This window comes from Dromiciops gliroides, chromosome 1 (assembly GCF_019393635.1).
Source record: "Dromiciops gliroides isolate mDroGli1 chromosome 1, mDroGli1.pri, whole genome shotgun sequence".
Classification (NCBI taxonomy): Eukaryota; Metazoa; Chordata; class Mammalia; order Microbiotheria; family Microbiotheriidae; genus Dromiciops; species Dromiciops gliroides.
The window spans coordinates 440,240,321-440,263,050 of NC_057861.1; the positions used below are offsets into that span (position 1 = coordinate 440,240,321).

The following is a 22,730-nucleotide window of genomic DNA, read 5'->3' on the forward strand; positions in this document are numbered from 1 at the left end:
ATGATGTCTAAAATCTAATGAGTGGTTGCCTTAAATTAGAAAACATAATACCAATCTTTGGGCATTAAGTATTTATTAAAGTATATTAGGGGTAAGTAAAGAGAAACACGTGGATCAAGTATGAAATTTTCTTGTTCTCCCTATCCTGCTGTCTCTTGCTCCCCTGCCGAAGTCTCCCACTGAAAGGCCCATTCCTCGGCTTCTCCCAGAACCTCTTGTGAAACAGGAAGCAGGGCCATCCACACATACACACAGCTCCAAGCTAATTGGCTGGTAACTTTGATTGACAGGACCCATGAGCAAACATCGCTTCCTGATGCTGAACTGGCCTTTGAAACCTCAGAAAAGGTCACTTCCGGATGCTAAAGTCACATGGTTTCTTTTCAGGCCAGAGCTCACTATATCCCTCCCAGCAGGGGGTATCATTCCAATTCTCACAAAGGTTTCCCAAATTTATTATGAGTCTATAATGATTCTGGGTGCTGGATGATGATCTATTAAAGGAGATTGATAAGTGAAGAAAGGTAAGTTAAGGAACAGGAGAAGGGTTATGAAAACCATGAAAGTATCCAGGAAGGGGATAGTCAACAATGCCAAAGATCAAGAAGGATCAAGGACCTAGAAAAGGCCTTCAAGATTTAAGAGACCATTGGTAATCCTTTGAGGGGACTGTTTCATTTGAGTGAGATCAGAGAGAGGAACAATAAGAATCTTTTTTTTAATCATAAAAGTATTTTATTTTCTAGTTACATATAGAGATAGTTTTCAACATTTGTTTTTATAAAGTTTCTAGTTCCAAATTTTTCTCCTTCCTCCCTCCCCAAGACAGCAAGCAGTCTGATATAGGTTATACACACACACACACACAATCATATTAAACATATTTCTACATTAGTCATGCTCTGAAAGAGAAATCAGAACAAAAGAGAAAAACAAAAAAAGTAGAAATAGTATGGTTCAACCTGCATCTAGATTCCACAGTTCTTTTTTCTGGATTTGGACTATGAACAATGAGATTCTTTAACAAAACCTGAATATGGCTATAGACATTAATGAGCGTATGAATACACTGATATTTTCATTTTATTAAAATTCATTGCTTTGGTCAAAGGTCATTGAATACACGTAAAAATATAAATCATCACATTAAATTTCTTTTATATTCCATACTTGGGGAGACAAAACATGGCTAGCTGAGAGTCAGATTTTTTGAAATTGTAATTTTCATCCCTTTTTGGCTTGCAAAGCAAGCTAGTAGACAACAGCCACTAACCAGACCATCAGTACTGGCACAAGCAGGTATCAAGGAACAACATCCAGGAGCTACAGCAGACATACATCAAGAATACCAGGCCATAGCAACTTAGTCCAGTTGGCAAAGAGAATAGAGAAATTTGTTATCTAGAATATCAGAAAATGTGGTTGTTTTTAAGAACCAAGAAGAAATACCAGAAATGATATGCCACAATATGTCCCCTATAATTTTAGAGCAGACATTGGATCAAGGACTGCTGCTACCTAAAATCCTAAAAGGTAATAACCTACAATTTAATGAGTTGCAACTGCCCTTTGGGGTTTCAGTGGGGACCACTGATGGCCAGCTAAACTGCCTATAGAACTGTATGGTCTGCTGAGATTGTGGACTTTGGGGTGGAGGTGGTGCAGATTTTAAGCATGCACCAATGATGAGAACATGTGAAGGTCAGAGCTATTAACCACTAGTATTATACCACTAGTATGAGTTACTAAATTATATAGTAACACTGTTTTAAGACCATATGAAACAAAGCTTGAGCACACCTAAAATGGCCCCTTCGATGGTCACTTTAACTTATCTCTCCTGGGCTTCTTTAAAATCAGCGACTAAAGTTACTAATTATACTAATTGCCAAATTATTATAAAATTTTTACTAATTACTAGAGTTACATAATTATAAGCCCAAGAACCCTAAGAGAAAGATGCTTTGTACTCTGATTTTCGACTAGTTCCTGCATTAAGCCTTACATTAAGGGCTTAATAAAATCTTCTGATGTTAAAAGGTGAGACCCTCAGCTTAATTCCATCCTGACCCTTCCTGAGAAGGATCCAGTTGAAGGTATAAACATAAAGCCTTTTAGATAGAATAAATAAAGTTTTTACTGGGGCCAGAAAGAAAACTAAAAGAGATTCTGTCTAGAGTATGAGGACTGTAGGATCACAATGGTTGGAAGGGTTCTGATTTTGCCTCAGAATCACAAGGAGGGGGCCATCCTTTGTTGCTAAGGACTACATTGAAGACTAGAATTGACAGCATCTTTACGTCTGAGAAATATCAAGCTGGACTCACACTGTACAACTAACCAAACTTTTACAGTCTTGAAAAGGCTTCAGGAGGTGCAAACCCAAACACCATATTGTTGTTAAGGGCAAGCAGACAGTATTTGGAAGTCTCAGTTGTATGGGCCATCTGACAGTACGAGAGGGCTAAAAAAAAATGCTGCAATATAAATTTGTGGTCTAACTGCCCTTGTATTACTAAGCTTACATTTTTCCTTATATCAAGAAGCAATCCAAAAAACTTAGTTGAAATTTTTGAAAAAAAAACATTTTAAAGTTACTTTCAGTTTATATTTCTTTATGTCATTTCCTGTTTTCTGGTTTTTTCCTGAATTTAACATGTGTACAATGATTTTAGTTTTTATAGTCACTATTCCAATTTTGTTTTTAATGAATCCAGAAAAATAGCTTTGGATAACTATAGACTTTATTTCTAAAAATCCTGTTTTAGAGAGGCTGATGGAACATAATTTAAAATAATTATAACAGGTTTATCCTGGAAAGGTGTGGGGGGTGGAGGATTTGAAGGGGTGGGTGACAGTGGCAAAATGCTAAGATGAGGGCCCTGACTTTATAAGAATTCAAGTTAATGGTTCTAGACTATAGAAAGATTCCCCCAAAGAGGAGGCTCACCTGGAAAAGGCTGATTTGCCTTTAGGACCAATCCAATTCATGGAGAGCTAGAGGAGAGGATGAATGTCAAAGAATAAGTGCTAATGTCATAGTTCTGAAAGAAGAGTTCACTTAATGTTCTTTTACCTCTCGATATCACATTTTGCAGGTACTTTACATGTATATATAGCAATAGATACTAAATTGATCAGCCACCTTGAATATATATTAAATGACACCAGTAAGTAGTTCCTATTACCGAAATTGATTGGATTCCATTATGTTTTAATGTCCTCCTAATTTCAAGCTCTAAAAGTGTAATACATCTTGTCAGATGCTTCTGACATACAGGCACCTGCTGTTCCCATGAAACAATGTCATCCTATTAATCAACTATTCAGTTTCTAACCAGTCTTCATTTCAGGTTTTCCAAAGATGTAAATTGAACGCCAGTCACACTGTTACAACCATTTAGTTCTTAAAAAAAATTTAAGAGCACCTTTCCTACTTCCATATCAATTTATTTATATATATATATATATATATATATATATATATATATATATATATATATAATATTACATAACAGTCAACTCTCAGTTACCCAAGCCACCAGAGGGGAGCAGGGGCATGGTGGATCCAGTAGAATGTACAAATAAATAGTCATTTAAACCTGACCTTGGAATGTACATGCCACTAAAGATCCACTCTGGTGCCTCACTGTGACACTGAAGATTTTTTGAAAGCTGTGTCAGCAAGGACCAAGCTCTGGCCAGTCTTTTTAATGTATAAAGTTTTTCATTATGAACCTCTGGAAAGATGGTGTATCTGTCACCCAAGGCCAGAACAGCTCTGGTTACAAAGGCTTGTCACAAGGGGCTTGGCCACAGAAATTCATCAAACCATCTGGTAAGGTGGGACTGGTTGTGATTGATGTAGGTGAAGGAAAGACCCACACCCACCAAATCATTGATCCCTGAAGTACTGGAATGAATTTTATGATTTTCTAAATCATCTTCATGATTCCATTTTATTTAGGCTAATATAAAAATTAGTGGGGCAGCTAGATGGCGCAGTGGTGATTCAGGAGTACCTGAGTTCAAATCTGGCCTCAGACACTTGACATTTACTAGCTGTGTGACCCTGGGCAAGTCACTTAACCCCCATTGCCTGAAAAAAAAACCAAACAAGTAAACAAACAAAAACAACAAAATTAGTTCCCTGACTCACAAGCCTGTTGGATGCCAGGGGAAAGTGGCCTTGGAATCAAAAACTGCTGCAAGTAATCCACAAAATGGGTAGTCCACAAATAGACCACTGAGAGCTGTACTATTTTAAATATTATTTGTTGATAAATCTGCCAATAGTTGTTTTTTCTATGAACTGTATACATGAAGCAGCTGTTTCCTCAATGGACCTTGACCAGCCACCAAGATTTCCAGCAAAATAAGGTAGGGTGCTAGAAGAAATTTGGATCATGTATGACACCTGTTAAAAAGAAAGAAAGGAATGAATGGATAGATGAAGAGTTAAATAATTGAATGGATAAATAAATGAATGAATAAATGATTAAATAAATGAGTGAATGAATAAATGAATATATATGTTTTAACTTTTTTTATAAAATGGGAAATTCTTTAACAGATCATCTTGGTGGGGTTTGAATCTCTTTGGTGGGGATGAGGTCATAGACTGACCCTTTATGGTCAGCTTCTGGGTCAATTCTGGCATGGATCTCAAGGGGTAAGTATCAGACTTCCATGACCAAGATCTATAAGTCACTGAAACCAAATGTTTTTTATTAATTTTTTTCAACTAGCAGAAGTCTATTTTCTCTCCTCCTGCCTTCCCCCAATTTAAAAAACAAAAACCAAACAAAATCAAAACCCTTGTAAACAAATATGCAGTCAAGAAAAAAAATTCCAACACTGCCCATGTCAAAAAAACCATGTCTCTCAGTTAGGAGGAAGTATAGCAAGCTTCATCCTGGGTCCTCTGGAATCCTGGTTTCTCATTGAATTAGTCAGAGTGCTTAGATCTTTCAAAGTTTGTGTGTTTATTTGTAAGTCTGCCTTCCCTCTATTGCTGTGTCTGCTCTACCAAAAGCAAAACAGATCAGCAGATGTTCTAGCAAACTCACCGTGCAAGAGCTGCTGTCAACAGCCTGTATTAGGAATCCCGCACGTGTGATCTCACTTCTGTTGTACTGCGGAGAAGGGGGGACCGATGCCAGGGTGACGGACTTGACTGCTACTACGTAAGTGTTACTGGAGGAGGAAAGGAAGCTTCCTCAGTTGTCATAGAAAATTAAGACTATGTCTGAGTAAAAAGACTGATTATAAAGTAAACATGTTACAGCAGGGGCCATCTTATTCGGAGAGAAACAGAACTTTAAAAAACAAACTGTCACGTGTGTACCTCTTGAAGGTTTACAAGTGCTTTCCTCATTGCACAGGAGGGCTTGAAATTATTCTCCCTTTATTACAAAGGAGGAAACTGAAACTTGAAGAAATTAAAGGGCTTGTCCAGTCATGCTTCCAGTCAACTTCAGCGCTGGGAAATTGAACTGTCAGAGTTTGAATTCAATGCTTTCACCCCATCCTCCAGCTTTTACCAAGACCCATACTTCTTAGATCAGCAATCTCCAAGAGAACCTTATTGACGGGGCACATTCAAATATATGAAATAGGGATAGAGATGAAGGAAGCATTTTGGAAAAGGATTGCAAATATTTTGTACCCTTCTACCTAGATACTACTGTCTATGAATAGGCAATTTTCAGTTTAATTTTTATTGCTGTTGCCCATGGGTTGTCTTTTTAAAATTTCTCTGTTCTTTCTTGCCTACCTCTTAGGATTAAGCTTGTTCCACTACTCTATAAGTATGCTATGTAAAATGTGAGCCAGCGGAGGAGACAGATGGAATCTAGAGAAGGATATAGGGGGGCAATGAGAGCCAAGAGCATACTAGGCAATTCCCAAATTTTCCCTTGCCATTTTCCCAAATTTGGGCTACACTTCTGGTGTTTGCTTATTTGTTTTTGTTTTGTTTTTGGAGGCAGTTGTGGTTAAGTGACTTGCCCAGGATCACACAGCTAGTAAGTGTCTGAGGCCAGAATTGAACTCAGGTCCTCCTGACTCCAGGGCTGGCACTCTATCCACTGTGCCATCTAGCTGGCCCTCTAGTATTTGTTTAAATAAAAAATTAGTTTTTGCTTACATGAAAGACAGGAGAGAGGTTAAAGTACCTGTCCATCTATCTCAGCTACTCTAACCAAAAAGTATGTGATCTACTCTCATCCCTTCAGCTTTGTCTCTCACCAAGTTGAGCTCTTCTCTGCACACTGTGCCTCTTTAAGTATGTACTTTTGCCTTCTCCCTTCAATGACATTCTTACTGGAGGCCTCCTCATTTTGATAAGGAAGACTTAAGAAAATGGTTTTATGTTCCATCAGGCTCCTAGACCATTGTAAGCAAAATGACCACCTGGGCAGATGTCCAACAGTCCTTTTACATTTTATTCTCTGGATGGCCTTTCCATAATGGACACAATCCCTGGGGCAGCCCTCAAACAGAATGCTCCCAGTGCTTGGCACCTGCCATTTCCACTAGTACCATCAGCCTTGGTCTCCTTCTCTAAGATTCTCCCTCCAGATCATCCTCTTAGTTCACAGTTTTCATCTTTTTCAGCTCTTCTCCCATCATTTCTTGTTTGTTCATTCTGCCTTGCCCCCGGCCCATTTAATTACTAACATTCATATAATGCCTTAAGGTTTGTACTTTACATATAAATCATTTTATTTTAACTTCACAGCAGTCCTATAAATTAGGTACCATTTTTTAATCCCCAGTTCACAAATGAGGGAACTGAGTCAGATCAGGGTTAAGTGATTTGCCCATGGTCACACAAGCTAGTCATTAATTGTCTGAGGAAGGATTTGTCTGCCATTCTGTCCACAGTGTTCTACTGGCTTCCTATTTTGTGTACCAGTAAGATCTCCACCTAATGTTCACAATGACTGTCTCACTACACTCTTGCAAGGATATAGAATCACAGATTTAGAGCTAAAGGGGATCTTAAAGACCATTAGGACTAATCCTCTCATTTTGCAGATCAGGAAATTAAGGCCCAGAAAAGCTAAGTGATTTGCCTAGGATCACACAGCTAGTAGGTGTGAGTCCAGTGTCCTGTCCACTAGTCACCACTGCCTCTAATCACTCTATTAGCACCACTGCCTCTAATCACTCTATTAGCAGCCCCAGTTTACAGATGAAGAAACTAGGGCTCCAAGAGTTTAGGTGATTTGCCTAAGGTCACCCAGGAAACCTCAGAGACAGAACTTGAACCCAAGTTCTCCAGCTTCAAATCAGGCTTTTTCCATGACTAAATGCTCCCACTAGGAGACCTGTTGTTTTGTCTCTTGTGGGTTAATTTCTGTCCCCATCACAAATCCTTTTATAAAAGCCATGTCTCCATTTAAAACATGCATGAGGGAGCTCTTATCTATGGCAAAAAAACCCAACTATAATACATATAGGCAACAGGTAATAAGTATTGATCACCTGGAAGGCTCTTATCTAGTAAGAGTTTGCCTTACTTACAATGAGACAAAGAATTTTATATGGAGTTCATAGCTCCCACAGAAAGACCAATAAATGACTCTACCTTCTGTGCCTATTCTTGTAGGAAAAAGCAACTCTGCCTAGTATAGATCTAAGAAACCTTTATTTGCAGTAATGCCCTCCAGGGATGGGTTATGATAAAAGTTCATTCTGTAAGGTTCAGAACCTGGTTTATGCAGGGTCTTGGCACCGAAATAAAACATCTAAAAAAAAAAGGCAAATGGATCTTGACTATGACACATTAGCAAATAATAGTGACAGTTTCCTTCTAGAGAAGGGTGATATCTGAACATACTAACTGAATAATATGGCTAAGAAGAGATTCTTAGAATCCAATCCAGACAAATAGATTTATTTTTAAAGGCATCTATAGCAGAAGATTTTACAACTTCTTTCAGAGATGTTCCTAGAATTAGCAACTCTATAAAGAAATTCCTATATCTAACTTAAATATTCCATTCTACAACCTCAGCTCATTTTCTCTTCTGTACAGGGTAGAGAGGTAGGAGGTGGGATTTGTAGCAGGAATGCACTGCTGGTTCAATATTGGGAAAATTATCATCATAATTGATCTTTCAAACAAAAGTAACAACAAAAACCATATGATTACATCAATAGATGAAGAAAAAGCCCTTGAAAAATGTAACACCCATTCCTATCAAAAACATTAGAAAGCATAGGAATCAATTATGCCTTTCTTAAAATGATAAGTAATCTATCTAAAACCAAAAGCAAGCATTATATATAATGGAGATAAACTTGAAGCCTTCCCAATGAGATCAGGAGTGAAGCAAGGATGTCTATTATCATTACTACTAATATTGTACTAGAAGCAGTAAGACAAAAAGAAATTGAAGGAATAAAAATAGTAAATGAGGAAACAAAACTATCACTCTTTGAACATGATATGATGGTTTACTTAGAGAACTCTTGAGAATCACAAAAAACCAGCTGAAATAATTAACTTCAGCAAAGTTATAGCATATAAAATAAACCCACATAAATTATCAGCATTTGTATATACTACCAACAAAACCCAGCAGGAAGAGATAGGAAAAGAAATTCCATTTAAAATAATTGCAGACAGTATAAAATACTTGGGAGTCTACCTGCCAAGACAAACCCAAGAACTCTATGAATACAATTATAAAACACTTTTTATACAAATAAAGACTGATCTAAACAATTGGAGAAATATCAATTGCTCATTGGTAGCTGAAGTCAATATAATAAGAGTAACAATCCTACCTAAATTAATTTACTTACTCAGTGACATTGTATACAGTAACAGCAACCCAAAAAATTATTTTTATAGAGCTAGAAAAAATAGTAACTTCATAGTAAATTCATCAGGAAGAACAAAAGGTGAAGAGTATCAAGGGAATCAATAAAAATGTGAAGGATAACAGCTTAGGAGTTCTAGATCTCAAACTATTACAAAGCAGTAATCATCAAAACAGCCTTTTACTAGCTAAGAAATAGTGTGGTGGATGAATGGAGTACACAGTACACAGCAGTAAAGGACCACAGTTATCTATCTAGTGTTTGATAAATTTGAGGATCCAAGCTTTGGGATCAAGAACTCAACATCTGACAAAAATTGCTGGAAAAACTAGGAAGTAATTTGGTAGAAACAGGCATAGATCAACATCTCACATTGTATACCAATATAAGGTCAAAATGGATAAATGATTTAGATATAAAGGATAACATCATAAGCAAATTAGGGGAGCATGGAAATATGTATCTCTCATATCTATGGATAAGTGAAGAGTTTATGACCAAGCAAGAGATAGAGAGGATTAGGCAAAATAAAATAGATAATGTTGATTGTATAAAATTAAGCTTTTTTGTACAAACAAAACTAGTACAGCCAAAATTAAAAGGGAAACATGAAATGGAAAAAATTTATAGCAAGTTTCTCTGATGGTCTTATTTCTCAAATACATAGAGAACCAAGCCAAATTTATAAAAATGAGAGCCATTCACAGTTGAAAAATGGTCAAAAGATATGAACAGGCATTTTTCAGAAGAAACCAAAGCTATTGATTATCACATGAAAAAAAATATTCTAAATCACTACTGATTAGAGGAATGCAAATTAAAATAACTCTAAGATGCCATCTCATGACTATCATATTGGCTAACATTACAGAAAAAGAAAATTACAAATACTGGAGTGTATGTGGAAAAATTGGCACACTAATGAACTGTTAGTGGAATTGTGAGCTGATCCAACCATTCTGGAGAACAATATGGAACTATGCCTAAAGAGCTATAAAACTACATACCCTTTGATATAGTGATACCACTACTAGGTTTGTATACCAAAGAGATCAAAGAAAAGGGAAAAATACCTGTACAAAAATATTTGTAGTAGCTCTTTGTGGTGGTAAAAAATTGGAAACTGAGGGGGTGATCATCAGTTAGGGAATGGCTGATCATGTGGTTTATGATTGTGATAGAATACTGTTGTATTATAGGAAATGACAACTGACTTCAGAGAAACCTGAAAAGAGTAATATGAACTCATGCAAAGCAATATTATAAAGATGATCAACTGTGAAAGACTTAGTTACTCTGATCAAGAAAATGATCCAAGACGATTCCAAAGTACCCATTATGAAAAATGCTGTCCACCTCCAGAGAGAAAACTGATGAACTCTGAATGACAATTAAAATATACTTTTAAAGTTTTTATTTTTATTGTTTTATTTTGTTTTTATTTTCTTTTGCAACCTGGCTAATGTGGAAATGTGTTTTGCATGACTTCATATGTATAATCCATATCAAATTACTTTCTTTCTCAAGGAGTGGGAGGGGCAGGAGGGAAGGAGAGAACCTGGGACTCCAAAATTTTTTAAATGATAGTTAATTTTTACACATACTTGGGAAATAATGATTTTTAAAAATTTTAAAGTATGCAAAACAGATATTTATTTTAGGGTCATGTTTCACTATCCAGGATGTTGTGGAAATAAAGGCTTGCATTGAGATGGTGTTATTGAGAAAAGAGGAGGAAACAGATATGAGGGAGAGGAGTAAGTTAAGGATAGCAAAAAATGTTTGAACATGGGAGACTAGATGAATGATGGTTCCAGTTACAGAAACAGTGAAGGAAGAGTAGAAGTTTGGGGGGAAACAGTATTAGACACTGTGAGCATGAAGTGCTAATGGAAAACCAAAAGCAAATGCTCTGGAGATATATAGCTACAGATACAAGTCTGGAGCACAGGAGACATGTTAGGATTATACAGATTTGGAGGTCATAGGTTAAAGGAGATAAAAGGAAACTATGAGAGTGAATGCATTGTCAATGCATAGTGTAAAGAGAGAAGAGAATTGAGGACTGCATCTTGGGTAATGCTCACCTTAAGGGGTCAGGAAGGTTTGGTAGAGTAAAGGAGACATGGAATGAGCAGTTAAGATTGGTGTTATCTCAAAAGCTAAAGAGGGAGTATTCAGGAGGAATTGGTTAACTGTGTTGGATGCTACCAATAGGTTAAGTATGATGAGGACTGAGAAAAACAACAACATTAGATAAAAGGCTTTAGGGGTCACTGGTGACTTTTGAAGAGCAGTGGGATTAGAATCCAATATGCAAGGAATTAGAAGCCAGTGGGTGGTGAGGAAGTAGAAGAAGTTTGGTGGGGGGGGTTTTCTGTCACTCAATAGTATTAATTTTTGTCATGAAGAATTGTGGCACACTACAAGAATATCAAGAAACTCCCATGTGCATTTGATTACTACTCAATTCCTGTCATCCACTGAGGTACCTTCCATGAACCTTAGAGAAGTACTGAGGTGGAGGCATCTGGATTAGGTTTTGTTTTTTTCTCAACAAAGTTGGTCATGAAAGGGAAGAGACAAATATGGAATCATTACTGTATGGGAAAGAAGGGCCCAGGGAAGGTAGGGAGATGTGAGGATGTTGGCAGATGGGAAAGAATCAGCTGAGAGGGAGATATTGATGATGCATGAGAGTAACAGCTGGAGTAAGTTTCTGGAGAAGGAAGGGATGGGCTCAAGGTATAGGCAGAGGGATTTAACCATGTTATAGAGCATTAACACATCTTTACAGTGACAGAGGGGGAGGAGGAGGAATCAGTGATGAATGATACTGAGAAGTATGCAACAGTTCAGTAAGAGATCTAAATAATGCGCTCCAACTTAGAAAGAGTTCCATGGGCACCCTTTGAAATAGTTTTGTTTGCTTGCTTGCTTGTTTTATGTAAGGAAATCTGGGAAAAAATTTCTGGTGGGAAAAAAGCAAAAGACATCAGCCCCACCCAATGACTTTCAGTCTGGTTAGAGGACTCTCCTGAGCTGATGGGAGTTGAAAGGACTTGAGATTTTCTCATCCTGCCTACAAAAGGAAGTGAAGAGAAGCATTTAAAAAGACAAACACTATCTGAGGGCTTCTTTGGCTGGCTGGGGGACTTAATCACTGAGAGCTGAGATAGACTCTGGGGTTGTGACCTAAACAATCTGAAATGACTCTCATAGAGGGAAAAGGCCACACAGCAGTTGCAATTCAGCAAACAAGTAGTAGCCAGCAGCAGGTAAGACCTACCAGAAAGTCTCCCAGAAGAGACACCAGTCACTGGCAGCACAGCACAGAAACTAGACAAACAAGATGCTAGCATTTTTAAGAGCAGTAGAGAAAGATGCCTGCAGCTCAGTGTAATCACCAGCCAGCAGTTGATAGCAATGGTTCTGTGGGAATCACCACCATAGAAGGGTTCTAGCAGGCATGGAGCCCCAGGAGCATGAGTTGCTCTAGTTACATGTTTGCTTGTTTGTTTTCCCTAAGGAGGTTTCAATGGATTTCTAAGAAGGAATCAATATTGAATGACACTGAGAAATTCTGAACAGTATGATGAGGGATCTATGCACTGAGACTCAACTCAAAAGAATTCCATGAGCATCCCTCAAAAATCAATAGCTATAGACTTCCCTATTCCACATACGTGTGCTCTCCATGTGGGTTTCTTATACACATCTCCTTTCTATGGGGATTCCCTGAGGTGGGAACCTGTGGGAGAGCATACACCTGTGTGTGTTTGGGGAGAGAAATTCCCCTCCTGTCTCTGCTTCTGACTTTCTGGACTTTGCCACTATGCCTCAGCTGCAGTCTCCTTCTGGACCTTAAGTGCCTGAAGCCTCCTCACCCCAGAATATCCATCTTCCCTAGTAGCCTTCTCACCTTAGAGCAGTAGTGTCAAACTCAAATAGAAATGGGTATCACTAATCCATCCTTATGGATCTCTGCTCCATAGTGACAGTTTTGAAATATAATTTTATCTTTGTCTTACTGTGTTTTTATTTATTTTGTTAACTATTTCCCAATTACATGCTAACTTGGCTCAGGCTCCACAAGGAAGTGTTGAGCACCTCAGGCAGCCCTGTGTGTTTGAACCCTCTGCCCTGAAGCAGCTTTTTTCTATCACTGAGGAGTTCTTTCCAGGACCTCCATGTTGGTTATGGGCACAGGCCATCTAAATCCCTCTCCTGGCTCTACTTCTGAATTTCTGAACTTTGCTGCCATACCCTTGTGTGAGTACCTCCAGTTAGGTCACTTTTCAGCCCCCTTTTATGTCTCATCTTTCCTCATTAGAATGTAAGCTCCTTGAGGGCACGGACTGTTTTTCTTTTTGTTTTTATTTGTATCTCCAGCACTCATTGCAGGGCCTTTTACACAGTAACTACCTAATAAATGCTTGCTTTTACTTATTTTGTTGTGTTATTTAATTAATTTTTTTCTTTGAGTTAGTACGTCCTCTCATTGGTATAACAAAGATATCAGTGGGGTTTTATATGCTGCCATTTTGTATAGATACTGACTTAAAGCATGACTTCAACCTGGAGTAACTTTCAAAAAGTCTTTGGTTGTTTGTTTGACTTTGCAGAGCAATGAGGATTAAGGGACTTGCGTAGGGTCACACAGCTAGTAAGCGTAGAGTGTCTGAGGTCAGATTTGAACTCAGGTCCTCCTGAATCCAAGGCCAGTGCTTTATTCACTGTGCCACCTAGCTGCCCCCAACAGAAAGTCTTTGATTAAGAGAGGAGGAGACTATATAGGTTTCTACTCCAACTCAATAAAATCCTGCTCTGATCTTTCATCATGGCATGGGGGTAACCCTGGGTTCCCAAAGGCTATGGCCAGAGAAGACAAATTCTGATGCCATTTACCAGGCTTCAAAGGCTATAAGTACTGGGCCAGAGGCAGACTTTATGTGTGTCATCTGGGAACCAGTCTTCCTGTGTTTAGAGAAGTTGTTCATCACCAGGTTGACTTCATGGTGATTAACTTTTTAGCCACAATTTATGAAGATTGTTTACTAAGGCATAAAGGGATTGTGCTCTGCATTGCTAGAGGGAGTATCCACACTGAAGAAATAGCAGATCTTTGAAGGGTTAAAATACAAGTACTTTAACTAGCAGGCATTGATTCTAAACTCTGACCTGAAATTAATTCAACTCAACAGGAATTCAGTGTCTTCTCTGTGCAAGTAGCTGTCCTAGGTGCTGAGACAGACTAAGATGAATAACACACATTCCCAGCTCCCATGGAGTTTATAATCTAGTTATTTCATATACTCACCTATCTTTGACAGGTTTTCTTCGTGATACAAGGACAACCAAATCTATGGGTTTACTGCCACTCACTTTTGGACAGGTGATATAATATATTGTGTCATCATCACTCACCAAGTCTATGACCTCGCAAGACCTGTAAGTACACAGAATAGAGAAAATAAATACTTTATGGTCATAATCTACACTTCAAAAGGTATGGGCAAGAAATATCACACAGTTAAAATTTTTTGAAAATGTAATTGCTATATGACTATGTTCACCTGCAAAGCTCACTTTACTTTCCTGTCATAGGAAGCCTTCATAATACACATGCAGAAGGGAAGAAAACATAGTTCTTGCTTTCAAGGAATTCACAGTCTAAGAGAAGAGATTGGATATGTTTGCAAATTATAAGACTGGATGTTATATTCCAGTAAAATGGATACAAAGAGAGTTCAGAAGGAGATGGTATTTAAGCTGGTCCTTGAAGAATTCTAACAAGCAGAAGAGATGTTAGGGCAGGAAAGTGAAATGACACAAGAAAATATGGGACAGACTAAGTTAAGGGAATAGCAGGTAGTCTAGTCTAACTACAGTAAATAATGCTTGTAGGAAAGTATCATGAAATAAGGCTGACAAGGTAAACTGGTCAGATTATAGAGAGCCTTGAGTGCTGAGCTGGGTTTATATTTTACTTTATAGGAGATAAGGAACCACTAAATGGTTTAGAGCAGAGAAATGTTAGGCTGAAAAAAAAGCTTTTTAAGAAGAAGACAAAAAAAGCTTTTTAAGAAGACAAATCAGCATATTGTTGCCCCATAAGAAACAACAGAAGTGATAGATTCAGAAAAACTAGGGAAGACTTCTACAAACTGATACAGAGTGAAGTGAGCAGAAGGAGAAAAATTTATATGATTATAAGGGAAAAAAACTTTGAAAAACTAAAGAACTGTGAGCAATAAAATAAGCAGTCACAAGCTCCAGAAGACTTAGGGTGATAACGAAGTGATGGAGGCAGTGAGTGTAATATCATTTCAAGAGGTTTGGCTGTTAAAGAAAGAAGAAAAAATAGATCAGTAATAGTTCGAGCTTCTGGAAACATCAAGGGAAGAATTTTTTTAAAGACTGGGAGATATGAGCATATTTCTAGGCAGAGGGAAAATAACCAGTGGAGAAGGAGAAATTAAAGATTCAAGAGACATGAATATTAAAGATCAGACAGTAAAAAATTAAAAGAGAAGCAGATTATATACCTTTCACACCTGTCCATAGAAAGTATATTCTTAGTCAAACAAAGGATAAAGGCAATTACATAAGATAAAATAGATAATTTACATTATATGACACTGAAAAGCACAAATAAAATTAATACATCTAGGATTATTAGCAAAAAAGTCAAATGTGAAGAAAATCTATCAAATTTTTCAGATAAGGAGTTGATATACAGACATCTAACAAATTTGTAAAACCAAAAATCATCTTCCCCATGGGGAATAGTCAAGCTGTAAGAATAGTTCTTAAAAGATTTGAAAATCATTACCAACCATATGAAACATGCTCCAAATCACTAATAATATGGAAAATTCAAATCAAAATGACTCCAAGGTTTCACTAGAAAATCAGAAAATTATCAATGATGGCAAAAGAAGATGGAGAAAGGCAGAAATACTAATGCATTGGTCATTAAATTGAATTAGTATAACCATTGTGAAAAACAACTTCGAATTATGCAAATAAAGTGGCTAAAATGTCCATACTCTTTGACTCAGAGAGTCCACTCCAGGCATATGCCCCCAGGAGGTCAATGATAAAAAGAAAAGTTTCATATACACCAAAATATTTATGGCAACACTTTTGTTTGTGGTAGCAAGAATCTAGAAACAAAGTAGATTGGGACAGAGTATAGATTGCCCATGAAATTGTGCTACATGAATGTAATGGAAACAATGAATACAGAAAAACATGGTAAGCTTGACATTATCTAATGTAGAGTGAAGTAAGCAGAGCCAAGAAAATGATATATACACAATGGTTACAACAATGGAAATGGCAAGAACCACCCCAAAACAACCAAATGTAAATGTTGCAAAATTACAGAGAATAAACATACTCCCAAAGAAAAGAAATAAAACGCATCCTCATCCCTCTCCTTTGCAAATGTGAGATGTCCACGAGTTTGTTACACTGCATTTATTTTCAGATTTTTTTTAAAAAGTATGAATAATTTTTTTCATTTTTTTCAATTTTCAAAAATATTCTTTGTTATATGAGATGACTGAGAGGAATGAAGGAAAGGTATCATGGGAGAAATTCTAGTGGTGTAAAAATAAAAGATCAATAAAATTATTTTTTAAATGAATATTACATAATTTAAAAGAACAAGCATGACTCAAAAGAAGAGATCTGAGAAGAAACCTCCCCAAAACTCCTTTTTAGAAGGAGGGGCGGGAGGAATCCATGCGTGTAGAACATTGAATATATTGTCAGATTTTTTTAATGTGTTGATCAGTTCTGCTGTTTTTTTCATCTTTTTTTTCTTTTGTTTTTGTTTTTTTGTGGGACAATGAGAGTTAAGTGACTTGTCCAGGGTCACACAGCTAGTAAGTGTCAAGTGTCTGAGGTCACATTTGAACTCAGGTCCTCCTGAATCCAGGGCTAGTGCTTTATCTATTGTGCCACCTAGCTGTCCCCTTTTTTTTTTCCTTTTAAAAAGAATTCTTTGTTCTATGAGATGACTCCAAGATTTAGAGAGGAGGGATATGGGGAAAATTTAGATGGTCAAAACAAAAGACATGAATAAAAATTTATTTTAATAAAGAAATATGCAGGAGAGGCAGTGATGGAAAGAGAAAGCTTCCAAAGGAGGTGGGAACAAGGAGAAGGGATCAAGAACACAGGTGGAAGACTCCTTCTTCCAGTGAGACAAGAGGGAAAGAAAAGATGGGCAAAGACATTGGAGTTATGGGATGTAGAGGAACAAAACTAAGAGCATTCCTGTCCAATCGCCTTGATCTCAACAAAGGAGGAGGCCGGGTCATTTGCTGAGAATTTGTTAGGTGAGGGTGGCTTTGGAAGCTTGAGAAGGAAGGGGGAAACTTGATACACTGCTAAGAGGAATGTAATAGTCAGTAATAGCCAATAAAAAGGATAGCAGTCAGCAGGACCAAAGGATTGTAGTTCTAGACCTAGAATGGATCTTGGTGGTCACATAAAGGAGGTTCTGGGTTTTGAATAGAAAGGGATGAGTTCAGTTTCAGACGCATCTGCAGATCACTTTGGTCATCTGCTAAATTCTGAAGTACTCAAGAGATTGGCTGGCCTTCTCAGGCACTCCATTAAAAAAAAGTGGTACCCATGGGGGCAGCTAGGTGGCGCAGTGGATAAAGCACTGGCCCTGGATTCAGGAGGACCTCAGTTCAAATCCAGCCTCAGACACTTGACATTTACTAGCTGTGTAACCCTGGGCAAGTCACTTAACCCTCATTGCCCCCAAAAAAACAAAAACTAAAACAAAACTAAAAAAAAAAATGGTACCCTGACTAAACTAGTCTTCACTGTAGCATATTTAGTGACTAGAGGAACTCTCTGGTCTGAGTAATTAGGAGATGAATGGAGACAGAATTTCTGGCATTATTCTTCCTAGGAACAACTTGGAGAACTTGGAGAGATTCCTACATAAATGCCGACGTAAGGGAATTGTGTGGAAAGCATTCCCTTTTCCCTGAGTGGGTCATTATGATGACATTAACCATGATGTATTATTCTGGCAGTCATGCAAATGTAACACACAACCCTAGAGAAGTTTCATTTTAATTGTATTAAATTGTCTATTACATAGTGTTAATTACAGTGAATTTTAGAATTTTTAAAGATTAGAGCTCTAACTTATTAAGATTAGGAAATAAGTGGTAATATTTAATGTAACACTAATAATATCCCTGCCAACAAAACAGAAAGCACACATTTCCATATTTACATTTAAAGAAGTTTTCTGTGAAGGCAGTATGATGTAGTGGAAAAACATACTAAATTCATAAATTCATAGAGTCAGAGGACCTGGATTTGAATCCTGGTTTTATTATTTTCCTTTTACTTGTGTTACTTCATTTAATCAATCTGGGCCTGAGTTTACTCATCTATAAAACAAGGTGGCTGGATTAGGTGATCCCTAAGGGGTCTTCTGGCTCTAAATTCCACAAATCTCTAAATGTTGCTATGGTGAAAAAGGAATGGTTGGACCCTATGCCCTACGGGCATGAATTTCCAGTGTGGAAAATATATGGCTTTACTTGCAAATACTCACAGTTGGTATAGTTCACAGGTCACCCAACTATATAGTCTGCTATTAGTAGGAAAGCTCAGTGGGGTGCTCCAAGTCCCTAGGATCACACTGGGTAGTAAATAATAGGCACCCTGGTTATGGGGTGGCAGGAGTGCTAACATTAATCAGATGAGTAGTTGTCAATAAGGACAGGAGGAAATATGTGTTCTGTTTACTCAAACATCTATCACCATCTTCCTCATGTTTCCATGAGATAAGGCAAGGGTGGGGGGATATGATTTCTTAGCATAATCACAAACTTCTTGAGAAGGGAACTAAGAATGATACCAAGATAATTTGGGAATGGAATAAAGACAATTAGATTATAATCTCCATGAGGGCAGGGAACAACTTTGTTTTCTTTTGTAACTACCTCAAACTCCAAATACAGAATTCTACTCAAAGCTGGCCATTATTAAATACTTGTTAACTACACAGAGAACTATGTGTTAAAGTCCTCACCTCTCCTTAAGTATGCACTGTGAAGGATAGGTTAATTTTTAAAAGTGTCAGAGTTTGGTAAAATGTTTCATTCTTACAAGTAATGGGGGTCCCACTGAGGCCGCTTTGTGAAGTCAGACAGGAGGTCAAAAGCTAAGTTAGCTGGTCTCTCTACTTGCTTTTCTACCCATACTGATAAAACATCACTCTCCTCCAAGGTATGCATTTTGATCTGAAAGAGAATAGCATTTTAAAAATTAATTATGGATCTAGTAATCATTGCTCAAATCAAGAGAAAATATTGCACATGACTAAAGCATCTTCCTAAATGGTTGGGAACAAAAACAAAACACCATGAGACAAAAGATCAGTAGTTGTATCACTTCAAATAATCTGGCTGAACAAGACTTTGGCCTGGAAGTTTAGAGGCAATATGGGTTGTTACATTCCTCCTTCCTCTAATTACTGTGCAGTGACCAAGTTTCCCTCCTGAAAAAAATTAGGACAATTATTCCTTCAAGGACTCAGAAACCAGGCGTTTTTATTTTTCTCAAGATGTTGGACACGGTCTTTCTTTTTAATAAGAAAATGGTAAAATATTATTTAGATGCTTATACATACAAATTTAGCAAGAATCAAAGTGTTTTTGCAATATATCAGCAGGACTTTACACACTTTGTTTAGACTTTTAAGTGGTTTCTCTGTTGGATTCTCTGAGAACAGGGAAAGAGAAAAAAAGAAAAATCAGCTTAATGCATCCAAAGTTTCATAGCTGATTCTTTTGTCCATTAATAGAAACTTATATAAAATGTTTATTAAATTAAGAAGTAGAATGACGTCTGCATAAAAATCAATAATTAAGTATTTATTAAGTGTCTACCATGTGAAAAGCACTGCTACACACTGCGGAAGAGCCCTATTTGGGTGGAAAATTGAGTATGGGGGGGGCATAATGTGAAATATGCCAGGAAAAATTGGCTGAAGCCAAGTTGCAAAGGGTTTTAAATAATTGACTTACTTGCCTCAAGTCTCTCTCCTCTTCAATCCACTCTATACATCACTACCAAATTGATATTTCTACAGCAGTTAACCTGCTCAAGGCACTCTAGTCACTCACACTTGCCCCTAGGATCAAATGTATAAGTACAGATAAAAAGATGGATTAAATGGATGGATGGATGGATGGATGGATGGATGGATGGATGGATGGATGGATGGGAAGATATAGATATATAATAGATGGATAGATAGGCATAAACATATATACATGTGTTGTATAGGTATGTGTATATATACACATATATGTATACACATATTGGCTGGAACTAGGTTGTGAAGGGCTTTAAAAGCTAACATGATAAATATATAAATGTATATGTGTGCATAATGTATATGATATGACAGATGCACATATATAGGCATATATAGATATATGCATATAGATAGATATACAGATACATTACATTACTTGTAAGAGTCTATAAAGATATAAGTAGCATATGCACATATGTATATGTATGTGTATCTATCATTTGTTTACCATTTAAAGCCCTTCACAACCTGACTCTGGCCAATATGTATATCCACATACATACATTTATGTATATGTATGTGTATGTATAACTATATGCACACATGCACAATACACATGTATGTCTGTGCCCCTCTCTCATCTAAATATATAGATATAAATATAGATATGGCTATGGAACATATAGATATGGTTATGGATATAGATATGGAAATAGATCTAGATATGCTTTATATATTTGATCCTAAAGGCAAGAGTGAGTGAAAGGAATTCCTTGATCAAGGTAACTATTTTAGGAATATCAATTTGGTAACTATGGGGATTGTAGAGGGGAGAAACTTGAGGCAAGTAAATCAATTAGAAAGCTATTGCTAAAGTCCAGACTAGAGCTGATGAGTTCCTAAATCCAGGCAGTGTTGTAGGTCAATGAACAAAGAACAGTGAAAAATGAAATGAAAAAATATCCATCCATCCATGTGCACACACACATGTATTGATAGATAGATAGATAGATAGATAGATAGATAGATAGATAGATAGATAGATAGATAGATAGATAGATAGATAGATAGATAGATAGATATAGACACATTTGTGTATATGAGACTTGGGAAAAGAATCAACATGAACTGGCCCGTGATTGGATAGGGGCTGGCAAGGGAGAGAGAAAAATTGTGGTTGATTTGTGGGCTGCACACCTGGAAAACAGGAAAAACAACACTGTCTCCACTTTGACAGAAATGAGGAAGTTGAAGTAGGAGATGGGGTGGGTTCAGGGAAAAGATAATTATAATAATGAGAAGGAAGGCCCAGTTTTTACCCAGACTAAGTAGGTATGTGACCTTTAACAAGTCATTTAAGCACAGAGTGCCTGTGTATCCTCATGTGTAAAATAAGGGAGTTGCCCTAAATGATTTCCAAGGCCCTCCTGGTTCCAGCGATCTATTCTATTGTTCAAATCAGCTTCTTTCTCTTTGTGCATTGGAAAATAAGCCTTATTTAGGGGCCAATTCTTCAGCCCCAGCTCCCACAGATAAAAGGACTTCTGCAGGGAGGGTCGAGTTTGACATCTACTTAAGCTTTAATCAATTCTTCTGTCATGGTAACTTCTTGGTACTGTGATTTTGATGATAACCAGAGATGTGAGTGTTGAGCTACCAAGAGCCCTAGTCCCACCCATTTTCTCCATCTATTTCTGTATGCTTTGAAGTTAATGTTGAATTTCCAATCTTAAAATCATTCCCATGGCAACAAGCTGTGAGAAGATAAACAAACATGGGGTTAAGACTTCACTGCAGGAATCAAGCAGATGGAAAAACTAGGCTGTGAAGGAGAAAAACCTTTATTTAAACATAAATATCTTCAATAAGAGAAAGGAGAAAATGAGAAACAACTACTAAAAACAACTTAAAGGGGAAAAAAGTTATTTCTGCACTTCCACCTGCCTGCCTTCCCTCCCCACTAATTTCTCAGTTTACCTTATACAAAAGCACTTTATTACTATTATTATTACCGCTACTCCATTTGTATAACCACTTTAAACTTTTCAAAGCACTTTACAAATTTCATCTCATTTGGTCTACAGAACAAGCCTGTTAGGTAGGTATTATTATTCCCATTTTATAGATGAGGAAGCTGAGATTTAGAGAGATTCAGTGACTTGTCCCAGCTAATAAGTGTCTGAGGCAGGATTTTGACTCAGTTCATCCTGACTCCTCCAAGTCCATCACTGTAGCTGCTACATGACCAAACCACCTCAGAAAAGTTATATGCAGTTTTCTCCAAGGACCAGCACTGAGTAAGCAATAATAAAAACGAAAATATGGCTCCTGGAAATTACCAAGATGAACCCCAACATAATGTATCTGTTATGGGCTTGGGGTACCACAGAAGTTTTCTGAGGGAAATCAAGGAACCTTCTCCTTGAAAAACTAAACCAAATGACAGACACACCTAAAGAGATAAGTAGCACTCTATCTGGACTGTTAGCTCCAGGACCACAACCTTCATTCCACTCTCCCCTCAGGGAGATAAGATTAGATGGGCTGCGGCCTTTGTGGCATGACGGGGACAGAGATGGCTTGAGCTATCAGAGCCGCCTCTCCCCATCTTTCCCCAGCCACCACCATAGCAGGATGGTCCTCCCCCGATAAGGAAATTTCCACAGTCAGATGATCACCCCATCGGACCACCTCTATAAAAGTATTTGCCTGTCTCCTGCTCGAGGAGATAGGTATCTCAGAGAGCTACCCCCCTGTGCCATGCCTTTTCCCCACGAGAAGTCCAAAGACTTTGCTCTTGGTTTCC

General features: G+C 37.5%; 1 protein-coding gene across 2 annotated transcripts in view; it reads right to left on the reverse strand.

Moving 5' to 3' along the window:
- Positions 1 to 885: 885 nt before the first annotated feature.
- The window catches only part of ACOT12 (acyl-CoA thioesterase 12), a 76,526-nt gene continuing 54,681 nt past the window's right edge, over positions 886 to 22,730 (reverse strand). For both annotated transcript variants that reach the window (XM_043967655.1, XM_043967650.1), the window contains 4 exons: positions 18,991 to 19,124; positions 14,156 to 14,284; positions 5,070 to 5,196; positions 886 to 4,417 (listed from right to left, as the gene is read on the reverse strand). In XM_043967655.1, coding sequence (XP_043823590.1) covers positions 4,271 to 4,417; positions 5,070 to 5,196; positions 14,156 to 14,284; positions 18,991 to 19,124 — 537 coding nt within the window. In that variant the 3' untranslated portion in view covers positions 886 to 4,270. The remainder of the gene's footprint in view (positions 4,418 to 5,069; positions 5,197 to 14,155; positions 14,285 to 18,990; positions 19,125 to 22,730) is intronic.